We start from the raw sequence: 26,618 nt of genomic DNA, 5'->3' as shown, positions 1-26,618 counted from the left end.
AACAAGCTAGCGATGTGGTTCGCACCGTGGTTTTATATAGAAAAATTGCTGACACTTTGAGAAACAAGTAATATAATATGTATGGGAACCTTTACTCCGCAGTTTACAGTATCAAAGCGTTTATAACTCTACTGTAGTCTGTCGACGACTTCGAGGTCACCTGATTATTTAACAAACTCCGAGTTAGGAGACAAAAGCTTAAAACCTTATTTATTTAAAAAACGATTAAAAATATTTTTGTTATCCAAAACACTTTATAATCTAGACGAATTTTTTTGAGGAAATGTTTTTTTATATGGCTATGTATATTGTACCTATTACGTACTTTGACTATTCCTATAGAATTCTGTAGTTTTCTTTGGGAAAATAATAATAATAATAATAATAATAATAATTATTTGACGCGTTATTTAGAGATTTGTCTTCTTTTAACAAACACAAAATAAGTTTAATAAATGTTTGCTTAAAAGTCAATTGTTGTTTTAAATCACAACAAATGTTCAGATGTCAAAAATTATATTTGATGTATATGGTGTATATAGTGATATTGCTTTTTGGGAAATTTTTCAAGAGTTTTTAGCTTGCATTTGATGTCAATCTCAGTGTCGCCGAGTATAACGAGGTCATCGGCATAAAGCAGAATAAGGAGTTCGTTCGTCTGCCAGAAATATCAAGAAAAGATATGGATATGGATACTTACTTACCTTATTAATACCCCTCATAGTTTCCACCTCTTCTTGCTCCACCTTCAGCTTCGCTTTCCATAAGTAATCGGTCCTCGATGTGAACTCGATCTGTCTATCGAGGATGTGAAACAATATGACGATCATGGCAAGTACGAGTGCGGTTTTGAGTTCGAACGGCAACGCGGGGAACCTAAAATCAACTCGTTGACAGACACATCTACTTCGACGCGCGAAGACCAGTCTCACTCATCGTCGTGAAGGTCTCGAGCGTGGTAGTTTTGGAAGAAATCTAAATAACTGTAGATCACTATATGGGTGACCACCGACGTTAACATTAGGCAAAATTTCAACAAGAAGCCCATCCTTAAAAATACGGAAATCGCAGCTAGCACTAGCGCCGAGCTGTATAGGTACGTCTGGAATCGTATTGAGGACAATTAAATATCATTTGGGAATATGGGGGACAGTTGACGTTGGACTTACCGGCACATATTGCAAATTGGTAATATCATCTTCTACGTAGTTAAACGAGATGTTTTTCGATATGTTATAGTCGTAGGCTGTTGGGAGCTCCGCGTCCGGTATGGGAATAGGATCGTGATTATAATCGATCTGAAACAAAACATAGTAATAATAAAAAATGGTTGGAGCAAAGATCTCTTATCTTAACCTAAAACCTGCTCCCATAACCAATTAAAGAAAACATACGGGCTTAAACAAAAATCCAATCATATTATCAATGGTGATATAGGCAACGTTGCCACTCTTATGTTTTTTCTTTAACTTTCCTATTTTAAATAGAAAGGCTATGTTTTTATTCCATTGCATATGTTTAGCTTTTGGTTCTTGGGTTATAGGTCTTTGTATTAAAAGCGATTAAATTTTTTTTATATATAAACGGAATTACAAAGAACCTTACCAAAAAGAGACAAACACAAATCTTAAAATTGAAGAGGTAGCTTCATATGAAAGTTCTATACTTTAAAAGCGTTTCGTTTTGTCATAATGCCTAGAAATATTATTAATGTTTTCGTTTTTTTCCAACTATGATAATAAAAAAGTCATACCCCTGATAAGCGATAAGTGAAGTCAAGACAATAAGCAGTCGAAATAACACTAAAATCAACCCATTTTGCATAGAACAAAGTTTTTTATCGACGGATGCGCCATGGGCGTTTCAATTTCCAGCGCCATCGCGCAAATTGTACTGGAAGATTTGGAGGAGTCCGTCCTTAGCAATGCCCTTTTTGACATACCTTTTTTCTACAGATACGTAGACGATTGCATCACGGCCATACCAAAAAACAAACAACACGAAATTCTTCAACTCTTCAACAGCTACCATCAGAAATTACAATTTACAATAGAAATAGAGTCCCAAAGTAAAATAAACTTTTTAGATTTTACCCTTGATAATTTAAAAAAAGGAATTAAAACCGAGTGGTACACTAAAGAGACCTGGTCTTCCAGATGCGTTAATTTTAACTCCCAGCACCCTATATCCAAAAAAAAATCGTAATTATTGGCTTGGCTGACCGTGCAATTAAACTCTCTGACCCGGATTTCAGAGAAAAATCGATTACTAAAGCGAAACAAGCATTAAAACTAAACAACTATCCAGAACGATTAATTAACACTATTTTCAAAAAACGTATACACCTATTCTATAACCAAACTAAACAAAAAAACAACACCCAACAAAAACAAAAAATAATTATCTTTCGCTTCCTTATATACCCAATATGTCCGAAAATTTTAGCAAAATTTTTATGAATCACAACATTACTATTGCTCACAAAAGATACAATTTAGTAAAAAACATTTTCAGTAAATTAAAAGACAGGATACCGGACGAAAAGAAGAGTCACGTAATTTACAAGATACCTTGCAACGATTGCGAGGGTGTGTAAATCGGTCAAACAAGCCAGTACCTCAAAAAAAAAATTAATAGTTACAAATACGACAAAAAAAAACGACTGCGCTGAAGAGTCAGTGCGCGGAAACCAAGCATTCTTTCAATAAACACGTTTCGCCAAAATCTCACTTGGCATCTTCAATGCTCGCGCTCCGAAAACACTTCGAACACTAGAAGGTTATCGGCGATGCGTGCGGTATATATACCCTGCGCCGGAGATGGTAACGGTGCTGCTTGTGCGGGAGGGGAGATGTCCAGTGTTCGAAGTGTTTTCGGAGCGCGAGCATTGAAGATGCCCAGTGAGATTTTGGCGAAACGTCTGCAGGATTCCAGTCGGATGCAGGATTCCAGTTAGATGCAGGATTCCAGTCGGAGTTCAACAAGCGAACGGATGATATCCCGGAATATAGTGTCATCATGTTACATAAAAGATACTTAGAATTATAAGAGCAATCCTAAAATGCATTTCTATTTAAAATAAAAAAGACAGCTTAGGGAAAAAACCATAAATGTGGCAACGCCGCCTACGTCACCAGTGGAAATTTCGCAAATTTAAGTCTAATAATTCCTAAGATATATGCGCGATTTTTGACTAACGTTATAACATCTCAGTAACAGCTATCCAGTGGAAAATAAGAGGTTTTTCAGAATAATGGTCTGTTATGCACTGTCCTTGTCCCATTGTAACAATGGCTATTAGCATGAGGTCATTCACTTCATATGAAAAGAGTATTTGTACTTTAGCGTAAAGTTATCAGGTAATAAATTTGCGTGCATAGAAATCGACCCTCTGTAAATTTTTGACTCTCATCAGTAGGGGCAGCCGGAGTCAAGGGGCAGGAGGTTTAGGGACATTGAGGATATTTTATCAGATCGGATGGTACCATATGTAGACTACATTGGAGAACACTTCATTTTGGTGCATGACAATGTACAGAGCAAGAATCATGCAAGATTACATTACAGAAGTTGGTTTTCGAGTAATGGAGTCCCGACCTCAGTCCGATCGAACATTTATGGAATTAGCTAAAACGGAGAATTCGAGCGCGACTTCGCACCCAACCTCGATCCCAGAGCTTATTGTTGCAGTAGAGGAAGAGTTGCTTAACATTCCACTAAAAACAATAGCGAACTTGATTAGATCCACGCCTAATCGAGTAAGAGATGTTATTAGGGCAAGAGGGTGTCATACCCATTATTAAAAAATAAATGTTGCTAAATGTCAATAACCATATTTGTTTTTAGTAAAAAAAAGTCAATTTGACTGGTGTAGTTTTTTTACTATGCTGAACCTAAAAAGCAGAAATAGATTTTAATCCATTTAAACTCATATTAAAGCATGGTAAATTGCCTTTCAAACAAAAGTTCACAATGGGCCGATTTCTATACACGCAAGTTTATATGTCATGAGTATGTGCAAGCAATTTTTAAACAACACACTGTTGGGTTAATAGAGTAGAGTGAAAGGTCTAAACATAATAACTTTTTCCAGGTTTTTAAAACGCTGTTTATTAAATCGAAGAAGTCTTCTGTGTAGAGTTTTTGCATTATGATATCGACCATCAAGATTAACTGACTAATTACTTAATTAATTGATTAATTGGCCTGAATGTTATATATGCATTTTATTTTATCCATTTGTGGAACATTCGTAACGTTTGAGTTTCATTCGTTTGTTTGTCTTTTTTTTTTTTAATTACCGAATGTAATTATTTCTAGCAGGATAAATATATATCCATCTATTTAAGATAGGTGTTTAGAATTTAGTATAAGAAACACTTATTGGTATAACGAAGTTAATATTGGAAGATTTAATTATTTTCTTGTTTCTTTATTTCTTCCTCGTTTCTTTTTATCTTTTTGGTCTTCTATCTGGTTCTATTTGTCTTTCTCTTTTCTTTTTGGTTCCTACGAAAATATTTTTTTGGTAATCTATCGCTCTTCCTCCTCTTCATGTAACCGTCTCAAGCATACAAATGTTTTAAAAATTGTCTGTAGTCCCTCTCTTATAGTCTACACCGAAATGTGCTCCAAGATAGTGACTCATTACAATCCTATGTATTTATTCCTTCATGCATAGGTTTTCACTGATATACAGATTTTAAAAAAAGTCATTTGGTTATATCTCAAAATAATTTTCTTTACGGTTAGAATATTGTAATCGCTTGTAAACTAAGTTCCAAATACCAAAATCGATTATAAACTCACTGAAGCTTTTCGAAAATATCTTTGTTAAGGGTTGAATAACATTTTTCGGTAACTTCATAATTTTTTTCCCTTGAGTTAACTTTTTATTTTCGCGCTGTGTATACAACACCCCCACCATACCCAACCTTGGTTAAGCCGCGCGAAAAGACAGACTTGCGTGAGCATCCGTAGTGCGAACCACCAAAAAAACAAGCTCTCTTTTGTGACCGGTTCGCGAGGACCCCGCGCTGTGTTGTGGTCCTTACCACCCCCAACCCTCCAGAAAATACCCCTAAGTAGACCCGGCCGGGCAGACGACGACGCGGGAAACCATCAAGGTGGGTGATTAACCGTTTCGGGTGTTGTATGTCCTACCATTTTCTTGCCGCTCTTTCCCGTTTAAATTTTGAGGGTGATTTACAACCACCTTCCCCCAACCCTTTACAGATTGGTCCTTCGAGCCGGATCAGAATCAGTCTTTTGGATTTTTATAGTTATTCACAAACTTTAGTAATTTTAAATACATGACTTTTCTAACAGGAAACCGAAAGTCGCTTTTTAAAAAAACTTTATTTTTCAAAACTACAAAATTAATTGTTTACCGCAAGAGCGTATTCAACTGACTAACTAACAAATAAGCGCAACAACAGTTTTAAATGATTAAAAGCTGACGCGGCAAAATCTGGCTGAGCATCTTCTTCCTATGGGTGTAGGGATGAGTCGTGACATAATTCCTCCCTCCTTAGATTCAACTTCAAGGGTTAGCGTGGAAGTTGAACATTGGCTAGCTCGATAACTGGTTCTGGTCTTCTTTCAGCTTTTTTGATATTGCTAATGTTGAGGAACTTCTTATAGCAAGCGTAGCAGCAGGCGATAATTATTATCCCGTAAATCGATAAGGTCCATAAGTTTGGAGACTCGACGAAAGGACTTATAGTGGAGATTTCTGGTTGTTTCTGCAGGATTTGGGCCCTTATTGTATGCAGCTCGTCCAACTTGACGTCGTGGAGCTCGATGTTAACATCTGGCTGAACTGGTAATTGGTTAATGACATCACCAAATTTGGATAGAAGTATCGACTGGCTAGTACTGGTTGATTTTTCGCTTACGAATACTCCTTGGCTAGACGATACCTTACAGTCGATTGGTACGTCAAACAAATATGTACCAGTCAGGATGAGAGTCTCTTCTTTATAATTGCAGACCAACTTGATTTCTTCTTTGCGAGGGAAGATACCAATAAACTGATTGGAACCTTCCATACGTTGGAATTTTGGCTTAGTGACTGTAATTTGAGTTTGTTGACATGTAGAGGTGTTACCAGCTTCAAGTAGCTGAACTTCGCAGGGATTATTTCTAGCGATTTCTTGTAGGTTGGCTTCTCCGCAGATATAATATTGTGGTAGAATCTTTTTGCAGGGGTCGCTTTTAAATGTGTAGTGCAATTTGTTTTTTAACAAGAATTTATTTCGCGGAACCATCGCTTTAAACTGACTCCCATTAAAAATAGGTATTGAATACAGATGAAAATAATCAAAAATGTCGATTTGAGTAGTCGGGACCTTTAAAATATATGTTATTTTCTTATGGTTAATGTAACATTCGATATCGATTAAATTTTGAAATTTAAGGATATTTTCCGGAGTTACTGTTAATGGAAACTGTCTTTTATTTAAGTACTTTTCTACTCTAAGGAGTTCTTCAAATAGATCGCTTGCTTTTATTATACTTGGATGTACTGTATTTAGCCTTGCAAAAGAGATTGAATTTTCAATGTCCTGTAACACTGAGTATATTATTTCATAAAGGCTTATTAATTGATTCAAGTAATCTACGATAAAGAGTGAATGACCTTCTGTACCCTTAATAAAAATTATTATTTCATTAATTTTATTTTCTAAGATTTTTTCGTTAGTAGCTATTTTGCGAATTGTTGTGTTAAATTGTGTTATCAAATTAATAGAAACCGAGTTTTGCTGAGCTATGCTGTTTGCCAATTTTTCTTGATTCTGCTCAAGGATTTTAATAATGGCGTCATAACGTTCGCCGTCAGAAGCATCTAAATTGCCACTAATTGATTTAAATATTGAACCTAGACCGTTAATCAAACCTCTTTTGGACCTTTGAATATCGGGAACTAGTTCTTTTAATTTTATTTCTACTTTTTCTTTTATTAGAAAAAGGAGTTTAAAATGATTAATACTTGCATTTTTATATTCAGGATTGGATTCTATAGTTTTCGCTAAAATGGTTGACTTAATTTTTAACTTATCTACTTCTAAAACTATTTGATTAAGATCGTAATAATATATTAAATTAAAAGCCGAATCTTGAATTTTTGCAGACCCTAGTTTCAAAAGAATCATGCCGGGGTTCGTATTCAAGTTTCTTACTGCAATGTGGCTGCTTTCTTGGAAGCACGTGACAATCGCTGGGAATCTAAAATAATAAAGTATTTAATTACTAAAGGTGTAATTTTTCTTTCTGGGACGTTTTAAGTTATTCATATGAATCTTTTCTTCCGTTCCCGTGGAAACTGTTTTATGAGCGGAATCTGATTTAGTGACGACAGTAGGTTTTTGAAATTCGTTCGCAGTTTTTTGTCTTATGTGTTTTTTCACATACACCATTTGCTGTGGTTGAAATATTTCAGGATTGTCGCGATTTTTATTCAAGTTTTCTATTACAATTTTTTTATTTTGGATTATTTTTTTGTTTAAATTTGAATACAAAATTTTGGTCCTTTCTTTATGGTCATTGACATAATTATTAATCAATATTTGATCAATATTAATATCGAAGGGACTATCGTCGGAGATATGCCCGTTAATTATGTCAATTGGCTTAAGTTTTGTTACTGAATGTATGGAGTGGTTATATGCTAAAATAGCATATATCATTTTTAAGTGTGCCGGTGATTTTAAGAATCCTTGGGTATTTAAGAGGCGAAAATGTTCTAGTAATGTTGAATGTAACCTTTCGACTATACCATTTGAATCAGGATGATGAGGGCTTATAAAATGGAGTTTTATCTTATGCAAGTTAAGCAATTCCGTTATTAACAAATTTCTAAATTCACGACCGTTATCGACAATTACCTGTTTAGGGACTGAGTGATGGGAAAAGAATTTTAATAAACAATCTGCAACTTCGACAGATTCTGCGGATTCGATAGGATAGGCTTGCGCGTATTTTGAAAAGCTATCACTGATGGTTAGAAATTTTGATTTTTCGACAGTAAAAACGTCCATATGAATAATTTCGAAAGGTCTACTCGCGGTAGGGGTAACATTCATTTTTACCTTGACTGGGTGCCGCTCATACTTACTTTGTTGGCAGATTTCGCAAGTGTTGATATATGTTTGTATTGAGTTTTTTAAATATGGCCAATAATATTTACTTTTAATTTTTTGTTCCGTTTCCTCGATACCTCTGTGGTTCGATTTTCCTTCGTGGTAGTTTTTAATTATGTCTTGTATGTCGTCTTTATTGGTAATGTCGACAAGTTTTGATGTACAGCGTTTTAATTTTAAAGATGGCCATTTAAAATATTTACGAACTACTTCTGTAAAAGGTTCGTATATTTCGGGATTTTCAAAATAGAGGTGGTATTGAACGTCGGGTATGATGTAGTCTTTGACGAACTCTAAGATATCTTTTTCGAAATTATTTTGAGATATTTGAATTGTAAGGCGTTTTTTCTTCCCGAATAATATTATCGTTTTAGGTTTCATTGGGGAATGTAATACCGACTTAATTATGATTTGATGTGCGCCGTAATTAACTGGGCTTTCTGTTATCGTGATACCTACAGCGGGATGTTGATCTGCGTTCGTATGTATAGTAATATTGTCATCGTCTGGGACATTGGTAGCGTTGTCGGTGTCAGGCAGCGCAACCATAGAGATGTTGTCTAGGTCAAGGTCATTTTTATTCGTTTCTGTATAAGACGTTTCAGCATTATTATTTGGAACGTCGTTAATGTCCGGCGGAACTTGATTATTTTCGAGGCTTTTATTAAAATCGTCCATGTACTGATTTAGATTAAAACTATCGTTTGTTTCGTTAGTATGTATTTCGATACGCGATAACGCGTCCGCATTTGTGTTGAGCCTACCCTTCTTGTAAAATATTTTATAATTGAATTCTTCTAGTTTTATACGCCAGCGCAATAATTTTGAATTAGGATCTTTTAGTGAAAATAGCCATTGGAGGGGCTTGTGATCCGTAATGATATTAAACTGTCTGCCAAAAAGATAGGGCCGAAAGTATTTGGTTGCCCAAACTATACACAGAAGCTCTTTTTCGATAGTTGAATAATTGGTTTCGCTATCGTTTAATGTGCGTGAGGCGTAAGCTACGGGTAAATCAGCTCCGATTGGACCCTGTGAAAGTACAGCGCCTAAAGCGACATTACTCGCATCGGTTGTTAAATTAAACGGCTTCGAGAAATTAGGATACTGTAAAATTGGTTGGTTTATTAGAAGATTTTTACAAGTTTCGAAACACTTAATGAATTCATTATTATGATCAATATTTGCACCCTTTTTTAAGCATTTTGTTAACGGTTTAGTTAACTTAGCGAAATTATTTATAAATCTGCGGTAGTAACCTAGGAGACCTAGAAAACCTTTAATTTCTTTTGTTGTTTTAGGAATAGGATAGTTCTTAATAGCTTTTATTTTGTCGGGATTTGGTTGAACGCCTGAGGGGGTAACTACATGACCGAGATAGGCCACTTCCTTACGCAAAAACTCGGACTTGTCCAACTGTATTTTAAAATTCGCTTCTCGGAGTCTTTGGAAAACATCGCGTGGGTACTTTGTTTCGAGACTTAGGTGTGTTGAATAACATTTTTCGGTAACTTCATAATTTTTTTCCCTTGAGTTAATTTTTTATTTTCGCGCTGTGTCAATCTGTAAAGGGTTAGGGGAAGGTGGTTGTAAATCACCCTCAAAATTTAAACGGGAAAGAGCGGCAAGAAAACGGTAGGACATACAATACCCGAAACGGTTAATCACCCACCTTGATGGTTTCCCGCGTCGTCGTCTGCCCGGCCGGGTCTTCTTTGGGGTATTTTCTGGAGGGTTGGGGGTGGTAAGGACCACAACACAGCGCGGGGTTTTCGCGAACCGGTCACAAAAGAGAGCTTGTTTTTTCGTGGTTCGCACTACGGATGCTCACGCAAGTCTGTCTTTTCGCGCGGCTTGACCAAGGTTGGGTATGGTGGGGGTGTTGTATACACAGCACGAAAATAAAAAGTTAACTCAAGGGAAAAAAATTATGAAGTTACCGAAAAATGTTATTCAACCCTTAACAATCTTATTCATTTTCAAGTTTGCGTATTTGAATATAGACTTTTTCTACCACGTGTCGAAGATAGCGTAGTATAGTCAGCAGTCGTAGATACATAAGACTTTTGAAATTTTCGACTCAGAAGTTATTCAAGATTCTCTAAAATTTTAGATGTAACATTGTTTTTAACAGTGTACTTATTGACTGGTGGTAAAAATTTGTGTGGTACTTTCAAAATGTTGATTCTGTCATAATTTGAAATATGTTATTGAGCTGTTTTTAATCTTGCTATCTGTTAATATCATTAATAAAATCATTTTTAACTCAACAAGACAACAAACAAACTGATTGACTCGGGAATTGATTTTTTACAGTAAGCTTCCCTAAAAATTACTTTAGAATTTATTTTAAATTAAAATTTCTTTTGGCCACTTGAATATTTGAAGGGCGAGAGCTTGCTAAATAAACTATTTTATAACGAGGAAACTGCAGTCTAGATTAAATAATAATGCACGTCTATCACGCACAAAGGATGTTTTAGCGGAAAATTTATCCCAAACCGATCCGTGTAACACGAACCGCTTTTCCGAGGAATTTCAGACATTTCCGGAGGCATTGCTTTGACATTACTGAAATACCCAGACCGCTATGGATTTCGTGGCGGCTTTATTATAATCGCGTAATTATTATTTGCACCTATAGATTCAATGTTCAATATTATCCGATTCTAAAGTAGACTCGCGCATATAGTGCGTTCCTTAAGTTGAGTTTTTCTTTCTAAACGCTACTCAAAAATGACGAACATTGACCTACAAAGATTTTCCAGTTGCCATGTACGGACCGGGACGAGTTTCATATGTGTACGTTTTCAGCTACGATATTTGAAAGGGTTGTTATTTCCAATTTCTGCAATAATATTTATCTCTCGGAGTGGAAGGATATGTTCGAGTTTACATACATGAATAAACTAGTGAAAGAAAATTGCAGGACGAGAGTAAGAATCAGAATTTCTAATTACTATTGCCTTAAAAAATACATAGAAAAAATATAGTAAAATCCAGTCTTGTGCGGGTCCAAACATCGCTAGTTGTAATCAAGCCACTTTAAATTATAAGCTTATCCTTTTTTTCCATGTGACCAGAGTATACGCCTGTCTTAATACGAATGTTATTTAAAGAAGAAGATCCGATGTTCTACCACAAACTATTGGGTTGTTCGGAAAGTCATTTCGTTTTTTTTTGGGGAACATGAAAGACAGTTTTCGTATAATGAATAAATATTTTATTAAATTATATATTGGCCATTCTGGTCCAACACTTTTGCCATCTTTCTGGCAGTAACATAATTCCCCTCTCATAAAAGTTTTGGTCCTTGCTGGCAAAAAACTGGTTCAGGTGGTTTTTGACATCTTCATTTGAGGTAAAGGTTTTGCCATCCAAAAAATTTTGCAGGGACCGGAACAAATAGTAGTCGGAAGGCGCCAGATCTGGAGAATATGGTGGATGTTGCAGTACGTCCCATTCAAGCTGTAAAAGTTTTTGGCGAGTGACCAAACTTGTGCGAGGTCTCGCATTATCCTGGTGGAACACTACACCCTTCCTGTTGATTAATTCGGGCTTCTTCTCTTTAAGTGAATCATTCAATTTGTCCAGTTGATGAGAATAGACTTCTGAATTAATCGTTGTATTGTCCGGCAAAAGCTCAAAAAAAACGATTCCTTTGACATCTCACCAAACGGAGAGCATCACCTTTTTTTGGTGAATGTTGGCTATTGACACGCTTTGAGCCGGTTCATCTTTTCTGCTCCATGACCTCTTGCGTTTAACATTGTTCAAAAATGGATCATTTTCTTGACGTTTGAGGAGCGAATCACACACGTCAACTCGACGACACAAATTTCGCTCCGTAAGGACATGGGGCACCCACACATCGAGCTTCGAGGTTAAGCCCATGCCTTTCAAATGGCCATAAACAGTCGAATTCGACAAATTTAATCTCTCACCGATCTCTCGTGTGGTTATTCGCCGATTTGCATCAACTAATGCCTTTATCGTATCTTTGTCAGCTTCGACCGGCCTTCTAGACCGTGGTGCATCTTCGACATCAAAATTGCCGGATCGAAATTTTGCAAACCAGTTCTGGCACTGGCGTACTGTTAACACGCCTTCTCCATACACATCCGTTAATTTTTTTCTCGCTTGGACAGCATTTTTACCTTTTCTGAAGTAAAAAAGTAAAATATGACGAAAATGCTGCTTATTGCTCTCCATATTTAAAAGGACACCAACCAAAAACTACTGCGTAGAATTAATAGAACTTTTTCACACACAAGCCTTGCAATATCAGCTCTCAAGACATATAATGGTTATGTGGCTTAAGTGTGAAGTTGGTTTCGAAAAAACGTAATTAAGTCCTCTTACGGGAAAAAACGAAATGACTTTCCGAACAACCTAATATATCATTTTGGGATGTCGTTCGGTACTTAGGAAAAGATTTGGGAAGAAGCTCAAAAGGTTGAATGGTAAGTGCTCAGCACACCTTAGCGTTTTCTATTTATTAGAGAAACAGATGCATTAAAACACAGTTAACAATCAAATTTGTTTCCGTTTCAGAAGGTGTTTTAAGGCGCATTAAAATAACATCAAATAAGAAAAAAGTTCGAAAAAAAAACATAATTTTAGAATCATAACATTTTAAAATTCAGTGTGCTTACATAGGCTACAACAGCTGCAATTTGTTTTATGGCAACAAATTTATATTCAAGCAAATGAAGAGAAATGTATAGTCTGTACGATTTGCGATGGCATAGTCAGCACTAAAATTCCACACAGAATAAAATAGTTTGTTCATCTTGCTTCCCTTTATAAAAGGTGTTTTTTTTCGATGTATAGAACTTTAAGTTTTAACTTAAGATTTAACAGCTGCCAAGTGATTTATTCTCATTTTGGTTTGGCAGTTCATCATCTCACGTCATTTTTGCTGAGGATGAGGAGGATATAAACCATATGGTCAGGAAACTGACCGAGGCGTACAAGTCTTGGGGTCTATCAATTAATATGGAAAAAACAGAATATTTTATCGCAGGAGGCACAAACAGAGATTTAATCCTAGATCAGCGAACTATAAAATGTGTCGATTCCTACGAGTACTTGGGAGTAAATATAACAAAAAGTGGCACTAGTGGAGCTGAAATTAAGAACCGCATCCGACAGGGAAAACATGCAACAAAGCAGTTAAATGGAATACTGTGGAGTACCCAAATTCGACCAGAAACTAAAATTAGGATTTATAAGACCACTGTAGAGAGTATTACAACCTATGGGGCCGAAGTATGGGAAATGAGTGATTATTTACGTAAAATATTATTGACAATGGAAATGGACTACTAGAGACGCTGTTGTGTACTAACAGTGCTAGACAAAATAAGTAAAAATGAAATAAAACAAAAAATGAAGATAGACACTACCATTGTTGACACTGTCGAAGCCAAAAGTTTAAAATAGTACGGCCACGCATGTCGAATGCCGGATGATAGATGGCCAAAAAATATATAAATATTGAATTGGGTTCCTCCAGAAAAAAGGAAAAGAGAACCTCCCAGAAACACATGGGGAGACTGTATAAGAAACGCAATGACCCAAAGAAATCTACAAGAAGAGGACTGGAGAGACAGATAGCGTTGGCGAGTAGGATGCGAGAAACGACTTTAAGTTGTATTAGAATCGCAATATATATATATATATATATATATATATATATATATATATATATATATATATATATATATATATATATATATATATATATATATATATATATATATATATATATATATATATATATATATATATATATATATATATATATATATATATATATATATATATATATATATATATATATATATATATATATATATATATTCTCACGTATTGATTTACGGATGGAAAAATGTGATGACACTATATTCCGGGATATCATCCGTTCGCTCGTTGAACTCCGACTGGAATCCTGCAAATCTTGCATCCGACTGGAATCCTGCAGACGTTTCGCCAAAATCTCACTTGGCATCTTCAATGCTCGCGCTCCGAGTGTTCGAAGTGTTTTCGGAGCGCGAGCATTGAAGATGCCAAGTGAGATTTTGGCGAAACGTGTGCAGGATTCCAGTCGGATGCAAGATTTGCAGGATTCCAGTCGGAGTTCAACGAGCGCAAGGATGATATCCCGGAATATAGTGTCATCATATATATATATGTATATATATATATATATATATATATATATATATATATATATATATATATATATATATATATATATATATATATATATATATATATATATATATATATATATATATATATATATATATATATATATATATATATATATATATATATATATATATATATATATATATATATATTCATCATGAATAGACTCACGTCTGAACAACGCTTGCAAATAGTGTAAAACGAGATTGCCGTTATTCCCGATTTTCATAAGCGAATTTTGTTTAGCGATGAAGCGCACTTCTGGTTGAATGGCTACGTCAACAAACAAAACTGCCGCATTTGGAGCGAAGCTAATCCTCAAGTGTATGTCGAAATACTGTTACATCCAGAAAAACTGACTGTTTGGTGCGTTTTATGGGCTGGTGGAATCATTGGCCCGTACTTCTTCCAAAAAGATGATGGCCAGAACGTTACTAACTATTTCATTCTTGAATTGAATAACTATGATGTCCAGGAGATGTGGTTTCAACAAGACGGCGCAACATGTCACACAGCTCGTGCCACAATCGATTTATTGAAAGACACGTTTGGTGACCGCCTAATTTCACGTTTTGGACCTGTGAATTGGCCTCCAAGATCTTGCGATTTAACACCGCTAGATTACTTTGTGTGGGACTATGTAAAGTCATTGGTCTATGTGGATAAGCCACAAACGCTTGACCATTTTGAAGACAACATTCGCCGTGTTATTGCCGATATACGGCCACAAATGTTGGAAAAAATCATCGAAAATTGGACGTCCAGATTGGACTACATCCACCCCAGCCGTGGCGGTCATATGCCAGAAATCATATTTAAAATGTAATGCCACAAGATTATCTTTCGGATAAACAAAATTCATGTCAATGTAATAATCCATTGATGTTTTATTGCCACTTAAAGTTCTCTACATCGAAAAAAAAACACCCTTTACTTGAACAGATGTTGTTCCAACCTAAATGTTTATATGATCAATGGAAGACAACGATCACGATTATATTATTTCTTTGAATTAAGAGAGACACAATCAGTTGTACTTGGCACTTATTAATTTAACTAGTTCACCCATACTCGGAGATGCCAAGAGTAAATATATAAGTAAACCATATTAAGTTTGGTATTGACTGGGAAAGGTCTTCATCATCAGAGCCAAAATTGGAACTGCTACTACCCGACAATAACAGTTCGGCAGTTATTTCGTCTGTTGCAAATTAGTTTGGTTTTATGACCGACTATGCCATTGCAAATCCTACCGACTCTAACTTATTTGGTTCGAAATCTTGGAGATTACGTATTTTTTTTCAAAAATTGAAAAAATATTATAAACCTACGAGACACCCCCGTCTATTATACCTAGCCGTAAACAAAAGAAATATTATTTGCAAAACCTCTTGATTCCTACCGCGTCGCGCGGAGATTCGATCCCTATATCTTAGGCGGCAAAAAACAATTGATTAATCTAGTAGCCTTTGAAACGCTCAACTGTTGGTAAGTATGTTTTGACATTTGTCAAAATTCGTGTCGTGAATTTAGTTGTGAATTTTGATTAAATTTAGGGATAATTAGGTTAAATAAGTTTACATTTGTGTGCAATCTATATTCTGCTATATTATTAAGAGAGAAAGTTAATTTTGGAAATTTGAAAAAATGGCCAATATTATTGAAGGTAGAAGCTACTCTTTTTTACTTTGATTGATAATTATTGATCAATTTATATATATTTATTTAATATATTTAAATTCTCAATTTTATTGGAAAATCTAAGTGTGAGTACCCCAAAGTACCCCTTTGTTTTTTTATATGTTAACATTACATTATTCTTGCGCAATATTATTTTTGGTTTTGTAGCTTATATTGTTGTACAACCTTTCTAGATATTTGATTTTTTTAATAACGTACCATAAGAAAAAACTATTTTGATTTGATGGAGATTTATAGGACATCCTGTATAAGTGAAAATATTTTCAGGTTATGTAGCTTATATGTTTTGTACTATTTTTTATTTGAGTTTTTTACCTATTACTAATCGTTGTTAAGATTCAACCAAGCAACCCTGTATAATAATCTAATCTGTATTTCTTATCAAAATGCTGAATAACTACTCACTAGATATACTATCTTTTTGGATTTACATAAACTGAGTGAATTTAACTAGTAATATATTTTAAGCCGTCTAACATGCATATAACGAAAATTCCAAGCACACAGAAAATTATATTCGTTATCTTCAGGGGCCCTAGCTAATTTATTAAGTATTTTTACCATTAATTTTCTCGTTCTCATCCGAAAAACGCCCCCCCAAAATGTTACGAGGTTGTTGCCAGACACTCCGTATAATATGCAACTAAAAATAATGGCAAATTCTTGTGTAAAATTGTATATAAATATTGGAATATCGATTTTGTATGCAGAGAATAGGTATGTTTTAAAGTGAGACAGATGAAAAGTAGCGGTGGCACTTTTTTAGCTGTTTCGTAGTTTAAGTGCATCGTTTTCAGAAACGCCCTGTATCTCGCAAACAAGCAGTGTTAGGCAAAAGCACCTTTTTATCTTTAAAGATAGGCGAGATGTCCCGCAACCGTATCGCAAACCTTTTAGTTTCAAATCTGACTATGTCTTGACAAGAATCCGCATTGGCAGAAATCAGTCGGCGAACTCCTAATTAAACGGGCAAAGGTTTCCTAATTTGATTACATCAACAGCTTCGGTACCCTAAAGGGCCGAGGCCCTCGTTTGGAATTCAATCCTGATTAAACATCACGTTTTGTGCTGATAAAACTCCTAATGAATATTGGGCGACGCGATAATTGGGTTCGTTGGATTAGCCCGGGATTAAAGTGAGCAAGGGGCTTCCCTGTTTTGTTTAGTGCACAATATCGTCGGAAAGAAATTACTTTGACCCGAAGACGTAAACGGGGGGCTGGGGAATGCGCCGATTTATCTGCTTTAATTTATTTTTCCTACTCCCTAATCTAAAGCATCCAATTATGCGCTGATCAGGTGTGCGAAAAGTGTCATTTTAAAACGTGAGCTTTGTCAATTAGTGGCCAGAGCTTGACTTAAACTGGCTCGCATTTTACTCTGTACCTGCTTTTATATTGTTTGAAAAAAATCTATCAACCCACATGACTCCAAAATTCCTAGTCTCTGTGGACTCCCAAAGATTCGCAAACCAGGATTACCCCTTCGACCTATTGTCAGCACCCATATATTCTCTAGCAAAATATCTCGCTTCCTTATTAAAACCATTTACAGGGACAACTGATGGTTTCATACTTAATTCCTTTCACTTGATTGAACAATTTAAAAGCATTACATTAGATGCAGAAGATATTCTAGTTAGTTTCGACGTAGAATGCCTATTTACTAAAGTTCTTATTCCTGAAAGTCTCACCATCATTTTAGGTATATTAAAAACCGAGAATCTGGAACCAAACCTTCTCACCTTAATTGAAAAATGCTATAGGTTCTCCACTATCACCAGTCATCGCGAATATATTTATTGAAGCCACCTTCCATTTTAAACCAAAATGATACTTTTGTTGTTTGGCCTCATGGTCAAGAATCCCTAGTAGGTTTTCTTAAACATTTACATTCTATACACCCTAACATACTTTTTACCATTGAATTAGAAACTAATAACAACCTCCCTTTCTTAGATATTCTTATCAATAGAAAATCAGACCAAACATTGGGTCATTGTGTTCATAGAAAACCTACGCACACAGACCGATTCCTAAATGCATTGTCACATCACCATTCGGCCTAAAAATTATCTTTTATCTTTATCTTTATCTATTGTTTACAGAGCGAGAGGAGAGTGGGATATCCTTATTCAAACACTTCATTAATGTTATACTCTTGAGTTTAACATCTAGGGAGGGATAATTAGATTTAGATTCAATTTCAATTTTGCAGCAGTGTGCTTTTTACAAAAATTCTGGATTCCTCGTGCGTCGGTTTTTGCTTAGTCGAAATTGGTGACGTTTCACCAATCATCCTGTTGGCTTCTTCAGAGCTTGACTGAAACTGGCTCGTATTTTACCTGTACCTGCTTATATATTGCTTTATATCTAAATAAAATTTTATGCCCGGATTCATGAGTGTGTTCGGCAACAGCTGATGAGTTTATTTGTCTTAGTCGTAAGGCTGTTTCGTGTTCTTTGAGCCTAGTTGATATTTTTCGTCCGGTGTCTCCAATGTATTCTTTGGCGCATATGCATGGAATGCTGTAAACTCCTGGCGTCTCAAATTTTGAATTTTGTCTTTGACGAACCGCAGATGTTGAGAGATTTTTGGACAAGAGGCAAAACTGATTTTGACGTCATACTTCTTTAGAACTTTTGATATATGTTCAGTGATGTTTTGAATGTAAGGAAGGACCATAGTGGCAAGTGTAAGATTGCTTTCGGCCTCATTGCTATTGGAAGGTTGTGGTGAAGTGTATTTTTTGATGGAACGTTTAATATCTTTAATGTGGAAATTATTAGAGAGAAGAGCAGTGGTAAGGTGTTTTAATCCAGTTTTCAGTGACTTGGGCTGAGATAGTTTTACGGCTCTGTAAACCAGAGAGTTGATAACCGATTTTTGGGCCGGATGGTGATGTGACCATGCATTAAGGTATCGGTCTGTGTACGTAGGTTTTCTGTCAACACAATGACCCAATGTTAGGTCTGATTTTCTATTGATAAGAATATCTAAGAATGGCAGGTTATTATTAGCTTTCAACTCAATGGTAAAACGTATGTCTTGGACGCAGGAGGAATCCAGAAGTTTTGTAAAAAGCATTACAATAGCCTGTGGAAAACAACAGTTTTGGGATATAGTCATTTTTTCCGCGTTTCTACCCTCGATTTGCTGACAGGTACAGTACTGTAGACATTGCAGTGTATACGTATGGGGATTTATTTCATCGAGAGGAACGGGAGTGGTCTAGTGTAGCAGTCGCCAACCTGCCGATCGCGAGCTACCGGTAGCAGAATTGCCTCCGCGAGCTACCGGTAGCTCGCGGAGGCAATTCTGGTAGCTCTCACAACGATTTTAATTTTAAAAATACAATCTGCAAATATCAGAGAAGCTTCAAAATTCCACAAAAAAATCTAATTGTCATAATATTAAACATAAACAGCGGCAACGTTGCAGTGAGCGATCTGCCGCTGATGCATTAGTGTTTGAGAATGATCTGGATTGCTTTGAACGGGATAAATACGCACGGGGCGGCAACATCGCGCTCAGTATAAAACTGAACGCATAACCAACGCCCAGCGGACACAGGCGAATTTTCCTCAAAAGCTGGCCAGAAATCACAAACTGCATCTTAAAAATCTTGAGCTAAATCCATTACATTTCAGCGATCTAGTTACCTGGCTATTATAAATCAACAAACTTTTGTTTTGATTCGCGCTGCTACGCGCCATATTGTTATTGAAACTTGTTATTATATTATATATTATATATTATGTTATTGTTATTGAAAGTTTATTAATTTGTATTCATTTAATCAGAGTGCCTCAGTGTATTAACAATTTTTTCGAAAGTTGGTGATTGAAAAATAATAAAATTTTAGTATGGAGCCTATTGCTAGTGGTAAGTACAAGCATATAGTTATTATTATCTATGCAATTATTATCATCTTTGAGTTGGTTTAATGTCACAATGGCGTCACTTCTTAAAATACATAAATGTTTCGTTTTCTTTGGACAAAAAGTACATTTCCCCGCGTTTCCCCATCTTCAAATTAGCATAGAACTATTACTTAATATGTCCTTAAAAAGACATATTTTCTTATTTATGCGATAATTTGCGATCTTAATGGGTATCTATTTTTTAAGAAGTGCTGTCAGTGCTGGTATATATTTTTAATTTTGGTAAAATTTACTATTGTAGGGTTTTTGAACATGCAAAATTCAAAAATGCTAATGGCAATATTGCCAGATTTACAGCTTTTTGAGAAGAAATATTTATATCCTAGACTATTAAGTGTTTTTTGACTAATGGATGACATATAGCATACATGACAGTCTAAAACCTGTGTTTGCCCTGTGTCATTTTAAAAATTTGTGACACAGAAAGTTATTAGGCATCTAATCAGATTTTTTTTTATAATAGACTAGGAATTATGAGATATGTTTTTGTACTAGATTTTCATAGACGCAACTGTACAGATTTCAATAGTCCATAAAAAGACTTGTCATAAAAAGTTCTGCTTGTTTATTGCCCTAAATAATAAGATTATACTTGCGAAATTCTTAATACTCAAAGTACTCAAATATCAATATCTCATCTTCGTTTTTACCCCTTTTCTCTAAAATATTTATGATTATCTTTTTGTAATATTGTTTTTGTAATTACATATACATTATCACAATTCAAGGTTAAAATTAGAGGTGTTTTTCGTTTTTCTTCAATAATACACATTGTTGGTGTTGTTAAAACAAGTTTTAATAAGTGTCACTGAAAAATAAATGAATTACGCAAAAATGTGAAGAAGTAAGAAACTAAATTAAAAATGTCATTCTAAAAAAAATTATTAATCAGTATTTAATTTATGTACGACTTTTCGACCACACTGTATATTTTTACGTGTAACGGAATAATAGTATAAAGTACTGTATTATCATTAAAATTTATACTTTTCTTAAACAAATTCATTATTCATCATTTTTAGATATTTTTTTAAGATAAATAATATTATGTAAGGTAAAGACACTTTCATTCGGAAAGGGAAGAACAATATTTTTTTACAGAAGTAATACTTCGATCTCCGTTGCTAGAAAAGGAAATATTGAGAGACATCATAAAACTGTACATTCTAATTTTGAAAAATCATTCCCACTATATTCTGTCGCCAGAAAGGAGAAACTGAAACAGTTAAGAAAGCAGTTAATTGGACAACAATCAATATTTTTAAGAACAGTCGACTAAAATAAGGTTGCAACTGAAGCATTTTATCTTGTGTCCCAGATAATTGAATAAAATAAATAAATAAAATAATTGATAAAACAGGCGTTTTTAGAAGCTGCCGATTCGTTATTTGCCAACTTCAGAAATAAAGACGAAATAGTTTCAGCTATAAAATCTATGCAACCTGCTGCTAATACAGTGATAAGACTTGTAGAAATAATAAGAAATAATATTTTTTAGATAAATGGGTTTATTTTTCACTTCAACTGGATGGTTCGTCAGGATGGTTTTTAGTGATTTTACAATTAAAAAAGATCTTTTGAATTTTATTCCACTGAAAGAACACACTACTGGACAGGAGTTGTTTTCTCATTTAAAAAATATTATTTCTTCCGAGAAAAATGGTAGGCTTGAAAACCGATGGCGCTCCAGCGATGGTGGGTTGTGATAAGAGTCTGGTGGCGTTATATCGTAAAGATGAAAGTTTTCCGCAATTTCCTGAAACTAAATAACGTTTTGAAACTGATGGTAAAAATTGTGAACAATATTTTTTAAACAACGCGATGAACCGACTCCGGAACTAGAAAATTCAATCCGACTTATAGATTTTGGTTTTTTCGTGGACATTACAGAGAAATTAAACAAACTTAATTTGCAGCTTCACGGGAGAGACAAATAACAAACATTTATCAAAAAGCTGGAGTTTTGGGAGCGAAACCAAATTAACAGCGATGACAAGCATTTTCATATTCTTTCAGAAAAGATATCTCAAAATCCATTAGCACCCTATGACAGCAGATATGATGTAGAAATAAGGATTTAAGGATTTCAACGAATTGGCTTTAGTAGCGCAGTTTTTTGTTTCACCCTTTATGGAAATTGATACCCCAATAGCTTGCAAGTTGTGTTATGCAGAACTTTGGCGAAGACATCGCTGCAACAGAAATGGAAGTAATTAAGTTTCAAAATGATATAGCCTTAAAATCGTTAGTCTCAACTACCATATGTATCTGGCCAATTGTATGTAAAGACCAATATTCAGTTATATGCCGCGTTGCCTTGAAAGTGAAAACATTATTCAGTTGTGTGAATCTTCTTTTTCCAATATGAAGTTTATTAAGAACAAATATCGTAATCGACTTACAGATGAACATTTGGGTAATTGTATTCGAATGGCTGTATCAAATTATACTGCAAACATTAAAAAAATTATCGATGAGTCTGAGTGTCAGCTTTCTCATGGTGCTTTTTTATTTCTCAATGTTTATGTTCATGATGGTGCGTTACTTTTTTGTTGTTATTATTAACTATTTTTAAATCTTACGTGACATGCCCTTCTGGCTGGATAAAAGTTTGTCTTTATTTTCCAAACACCTTCGTTTGGTAGGTAGAAGTGTAGCTATGAACAAGTGTGTGCTAATAATATTAGTTATTTTATTATTTTATTATTAGTACCTATGTATTTTAACTGTGCATTATTTCATTTACGTTGCGTCACGTTGGATTCCGTGTGGGTAGCTCACTGTTTATTCCAAAATGAACAAAGTAGCTTAACACATTGAAGAGGTTGGCGACCACTGAACTCGACAATCTTTTCAGTGTTCAACGGAATGGTTTGATGCTAGTGGTAGTATTGAATATGAAAAACGGAAAGTGGTAAACCGGAATGCTAACTATGAAGAAGAAGAATTAGAAATTTTATTTCAAGTTCAAGATAATCCCAGATCCATATAGGCTTCCGTGTGGGTAGCTCACTGTTTATTCCAAAATTAACAAAGTAGCTCAACACATTGAAGAAGCTGGCTACCACTGGTCTAGTGTATTGAGCGAAGATTTGTTGGTCAAACTTATGCCGAAATATTGAACAACGTTCTGGTGCCCAATGTGACACAGCTTAAATAATACTATTTCTCAACAAGACCAATGTCCTGTCCACACTACTAACATCGTTATGCAATGGCTCTAAAATTCGGGAAGTAAGGGAAGAATTGTCGCCTAAAGAAAACTTCATAACTCCTTTCATGGCCATGAGCCCTCTAGCCATGATTGTTGCGGATGTAGATTGCACAAAATACTAAACTCCTTCTAAGTGTTTCTTCTTGTCCTGTTTGTGTTAATTAAAATGATGCAGGATCAACCATCTTCTAAATTTGATGCAATTCATGCATTTACATAAACCTAATTATTTTAAAGTTGTTTATTTAAAAGTTTAAATTATCTTTTTATTTTTTAAATAAATAAAAGTTGAGTCTGTTTAGTTTTGACGTTTTTTAATGATCTAATGTACGAGAACGGCTGGTAAAGTATAGTATAATAGTAAAGGCTTATTAACGCAATAGTTTTTAGTAATGAAAATAGACTTGATATTTTTTTTTGTCAAACTGTGTTATGACAGCCTGATCCCGCTCTGCATCAGTAGAAAATGTTCTATGAAGTTAAAACGGTGGAGAGACTAGTGGAAAAACACCGCATCACACAACCAAAGTAAATGTTTTCTAAAATTGGCTCAACAAGTTCCAAGTGTTCTACTAGAGCAGGAGACTTTTTCGTCTGAAGAAGGCAAAATGGTCATTAGAATAAATAAATAAACTCACAGCAATTAAAACCTTATTGTTCATGGGGCCCACCGCTTTCAATAGAACTGTCGATTTGCGAAAGTTACCTACACCGTTGTTTTAATTTGTTTACACTCTTCATGAAGCATAAGGTTCAGAATATTATTTGAATAACCTTCGCAATTTTTCAAAGAGCTTGAGTTAATGTCTGAGGAAGCCAACAAGATGATTGGTGAAACGTCAGCAAGTTTGATGTATAAATAAGCGACGCAGGAGGAATCCAGCGAGAGTCACAATAAACTCCCCAAAGCACCGTCTTACCGACAGGCATAGTATTGCTTATTCGCGGCATTTTGCAATAATCAAAACCGGCTCTCTAATATCGTCGAATGTTAAAATATCGCCTTAATTTCGAATTTCTGTAGTCGTCGACGTAAAAACTACCCCCATATTTCGTGCGAGAAAACGATTAACGTCGCGGGCCACGAATTGTTTCGGAAAACTACGGCATTGGAACGGTACAAGAAATTCCAGCGGATTGCTTCAAAGGATAACCCCACAGTAAGCCGCCGACACCTTCCTTTTCGGCTCATATGTTATATGTACGGGTTTAAAGGCCTTTGTGTTCCGCACGCCCTTTGTTTACTGCATTCAATTATGTTGTAAGGTCTAGACCGAGCAGTTTCCGTTTATGACGGCGTTTTAGAGTGTGTATTGAAAACTCGATTGCGATGCTTTCTCTAATCAGCACCTGCAAATTCTTTGACTGCTTTTCCGTATTATTTTATTTATATATTTATCCGTATTTCATTTTATTCTGTTCCGTCGCATAATATTTCGAGCCCATTTTTTTTGCAGTCCAGAATTAACTGTGGTATATTATATATTTATATAGCCTTCAATAGAATGGACCATTCATCACATTTTTCATAGCGCACGCGTAGTGCATTTTTTTTGTATCTCCAGGTTAGAGTTCCATTTTTTGAAATTCTTCAGTATCGGTTCCAATCAATATACGGGACGTTCTCTAACTGAATGTCAATAATTGAGGGAGTGATTTTTGGTCCATTTTAAAATGAAAGCGCCTTAAATTTTGAGATACAGTGTGGTAAATTTTTCAAAAATAAAATATATTTTGTTAATATCTTTAATACCATTTTAGATATTATAATGACATTTTTTAAAATACACCAGCGATGGGCGTACGGAATTCCACCTGTCTATTTTGGCAGATATTGATGGCACGCCACTAATTTCTCTTAAAATAAAAATTATTTTTGCAATCCACAATTTTTTGATTTTCTTCAATCCGATGTACAGTTTTTGCTTAAAAGAATAAAAACTTCTTCTGCATAGTTATAACAAGATCGTTAATGACAGAATGCTGAGAATTGTTATTATAATTATTTCTTACAAGTATCTGTTTTAGTAAAATACCTAAACTCTAAGGTGAATTTGAGAAATCTTTATAATTATTTCTTATCATTGTAGTAGGCTGCGTCTGTAAGAATTATTAATTCTGTTGTCAAGGCGGTTGTTTGACAGTTGTTTGACATGCACTGACTTGCAGCTTAATTAATACAGTCGCTATAACAAAAACTAACTGGTCTGAATCTTTCTTTACTTATCTGGCAAAAAAAAAACAACTTATTGAAATTAAGCCTTCTAAAAAAGTGTTAATTATTTTTTGGGGAAATTGTGTTCCATACTTTAGTAATTTTTACTTTTAATTCATTCGTGTTAGATATTGGGGCACTATTTACTTTGTTTTTTAATTTCAACCACAATTTTTCAACTACATTTATGTCTGGTGACTGGGCTGGTGTCTTCGTAACATTTGGACAGTTATAAAGCACCCAACTGCGAAATGACGTGCGCTTTGGATCATTGTCATGATAAAACCGATAATGGTTACCCATACTTAATTTTTGGGCACTAGCAACCAAATGCTGTCTTAAGATATCCAAATACTCAAATGCATATTACCTACTCCTGCAGATGACATACAGCCCTATAACATCACTCCACCTCCACCGTACTTTAAAATGGCTTTTAAATTTTTCAATTTTAATTCTTCCTTAGGCTTTCTCCATCTATCCATTTTTCCATATTTTGATCTCATCGGCAAATATTACTGAATTCCAGAAGTTCAATTCTTTATCGATGAAGATCTTAATAAGAGCCAACCTTGACTTATTGTCGACCCTATTTTCGTTACAGTAACGTTCAATGATAATCTGAACGGTTGACGGACATTTATTTATCATTTTGGCTATGCCTCTTTGGCTGTACCCATTTCTTTCAGAAATTGTAGTCCGATGACCCATTTAAACAAAATCGTTTTAACTGAATGAAAACGTGTTTGAAAATTTCAAACTGAAAAAAACAATTGCAGTAATAAATAAAAGCGGTTAAATTTCAAACTGATAATTTTTTATATTTATATTGCATATAATTTAATTAATTCTTAATTGTTAACTAAGTAAAGCATATTTAAGACAAAAGTAATTCAGACTTTTTTAGAAGGCTCTTTAATGACTTAATTTCAATAAGTTGTTTTTTGCGAAATAAATATAGAGACATTCAGACCAGTTAGTTTTTGATATAGCAACTGCATCATTTAAGCTGTGTCACTGTATGTTTTTATATGATTTTATCTATGGTATGCGTCGAAAGCTAGGCGATTATATCAAGAGCGCTTTCATCCCAGATAGTCATACCAGATAAGCAAACATTTTTAAATGTACATAAACAGGTAATTTGAGGGCAAATAGTCATTTAATAATAGCCCATCAGACTGTAA

General features: G+C 34.8%; 1 protein-coding gene across 4 annotated transcripts in view; it reads right to left on the bottom strand.

Annotated features, from left to right (window-relative positions):
• The window catches only part of LOC132707383 (adenylate cyclase type 2-like), a 359,565-nt gene that overhangs the window by 29,240 nt on the left and 303,707 nt on the right, over positions 1-26,618 (bottom strand). For all 4 annotated transcript variants that reach the window (XM_060679222.1, XM_060679223.1, XM_060679220.1 and 1 more), the window contains 3 exons: positions 1,170-1,298; positions 933-1,102; positions 705-876 (listed from right to left, as the gene is read on the bottom strand). In XM_060679222.1, the coding sequence (XP_060535205.1) occupies positions 705-876; positions 933-1,102; positions 1,170-1,298 (471 nt within the window). The remainder of the gene's footprint in view (positions 1-704; positions 877-932; positions 1,103-1,169; positions 1,299-26,618) is intronic.

The sequence above is a fragment of the Cylas formicarius genome, unplaced genomic scaffold (assembly GCF_029955315.1).
Source record: "Cylas formicarius isolate icCylForm1 unplaced genomic scaffold, icCylForm1.1 PGA_scaffold_9__14_contigs__length_23061073, whole genome shotgun sequence".
NCBI lineage: Eukaryota > Metazoa > Arthropoda > Insecta > Coleoptera > Brentidae > Cylas > Cylas formicarius.
This window is presented reverse-complemented; position numbering and strand designations above follow the sequence as displayed.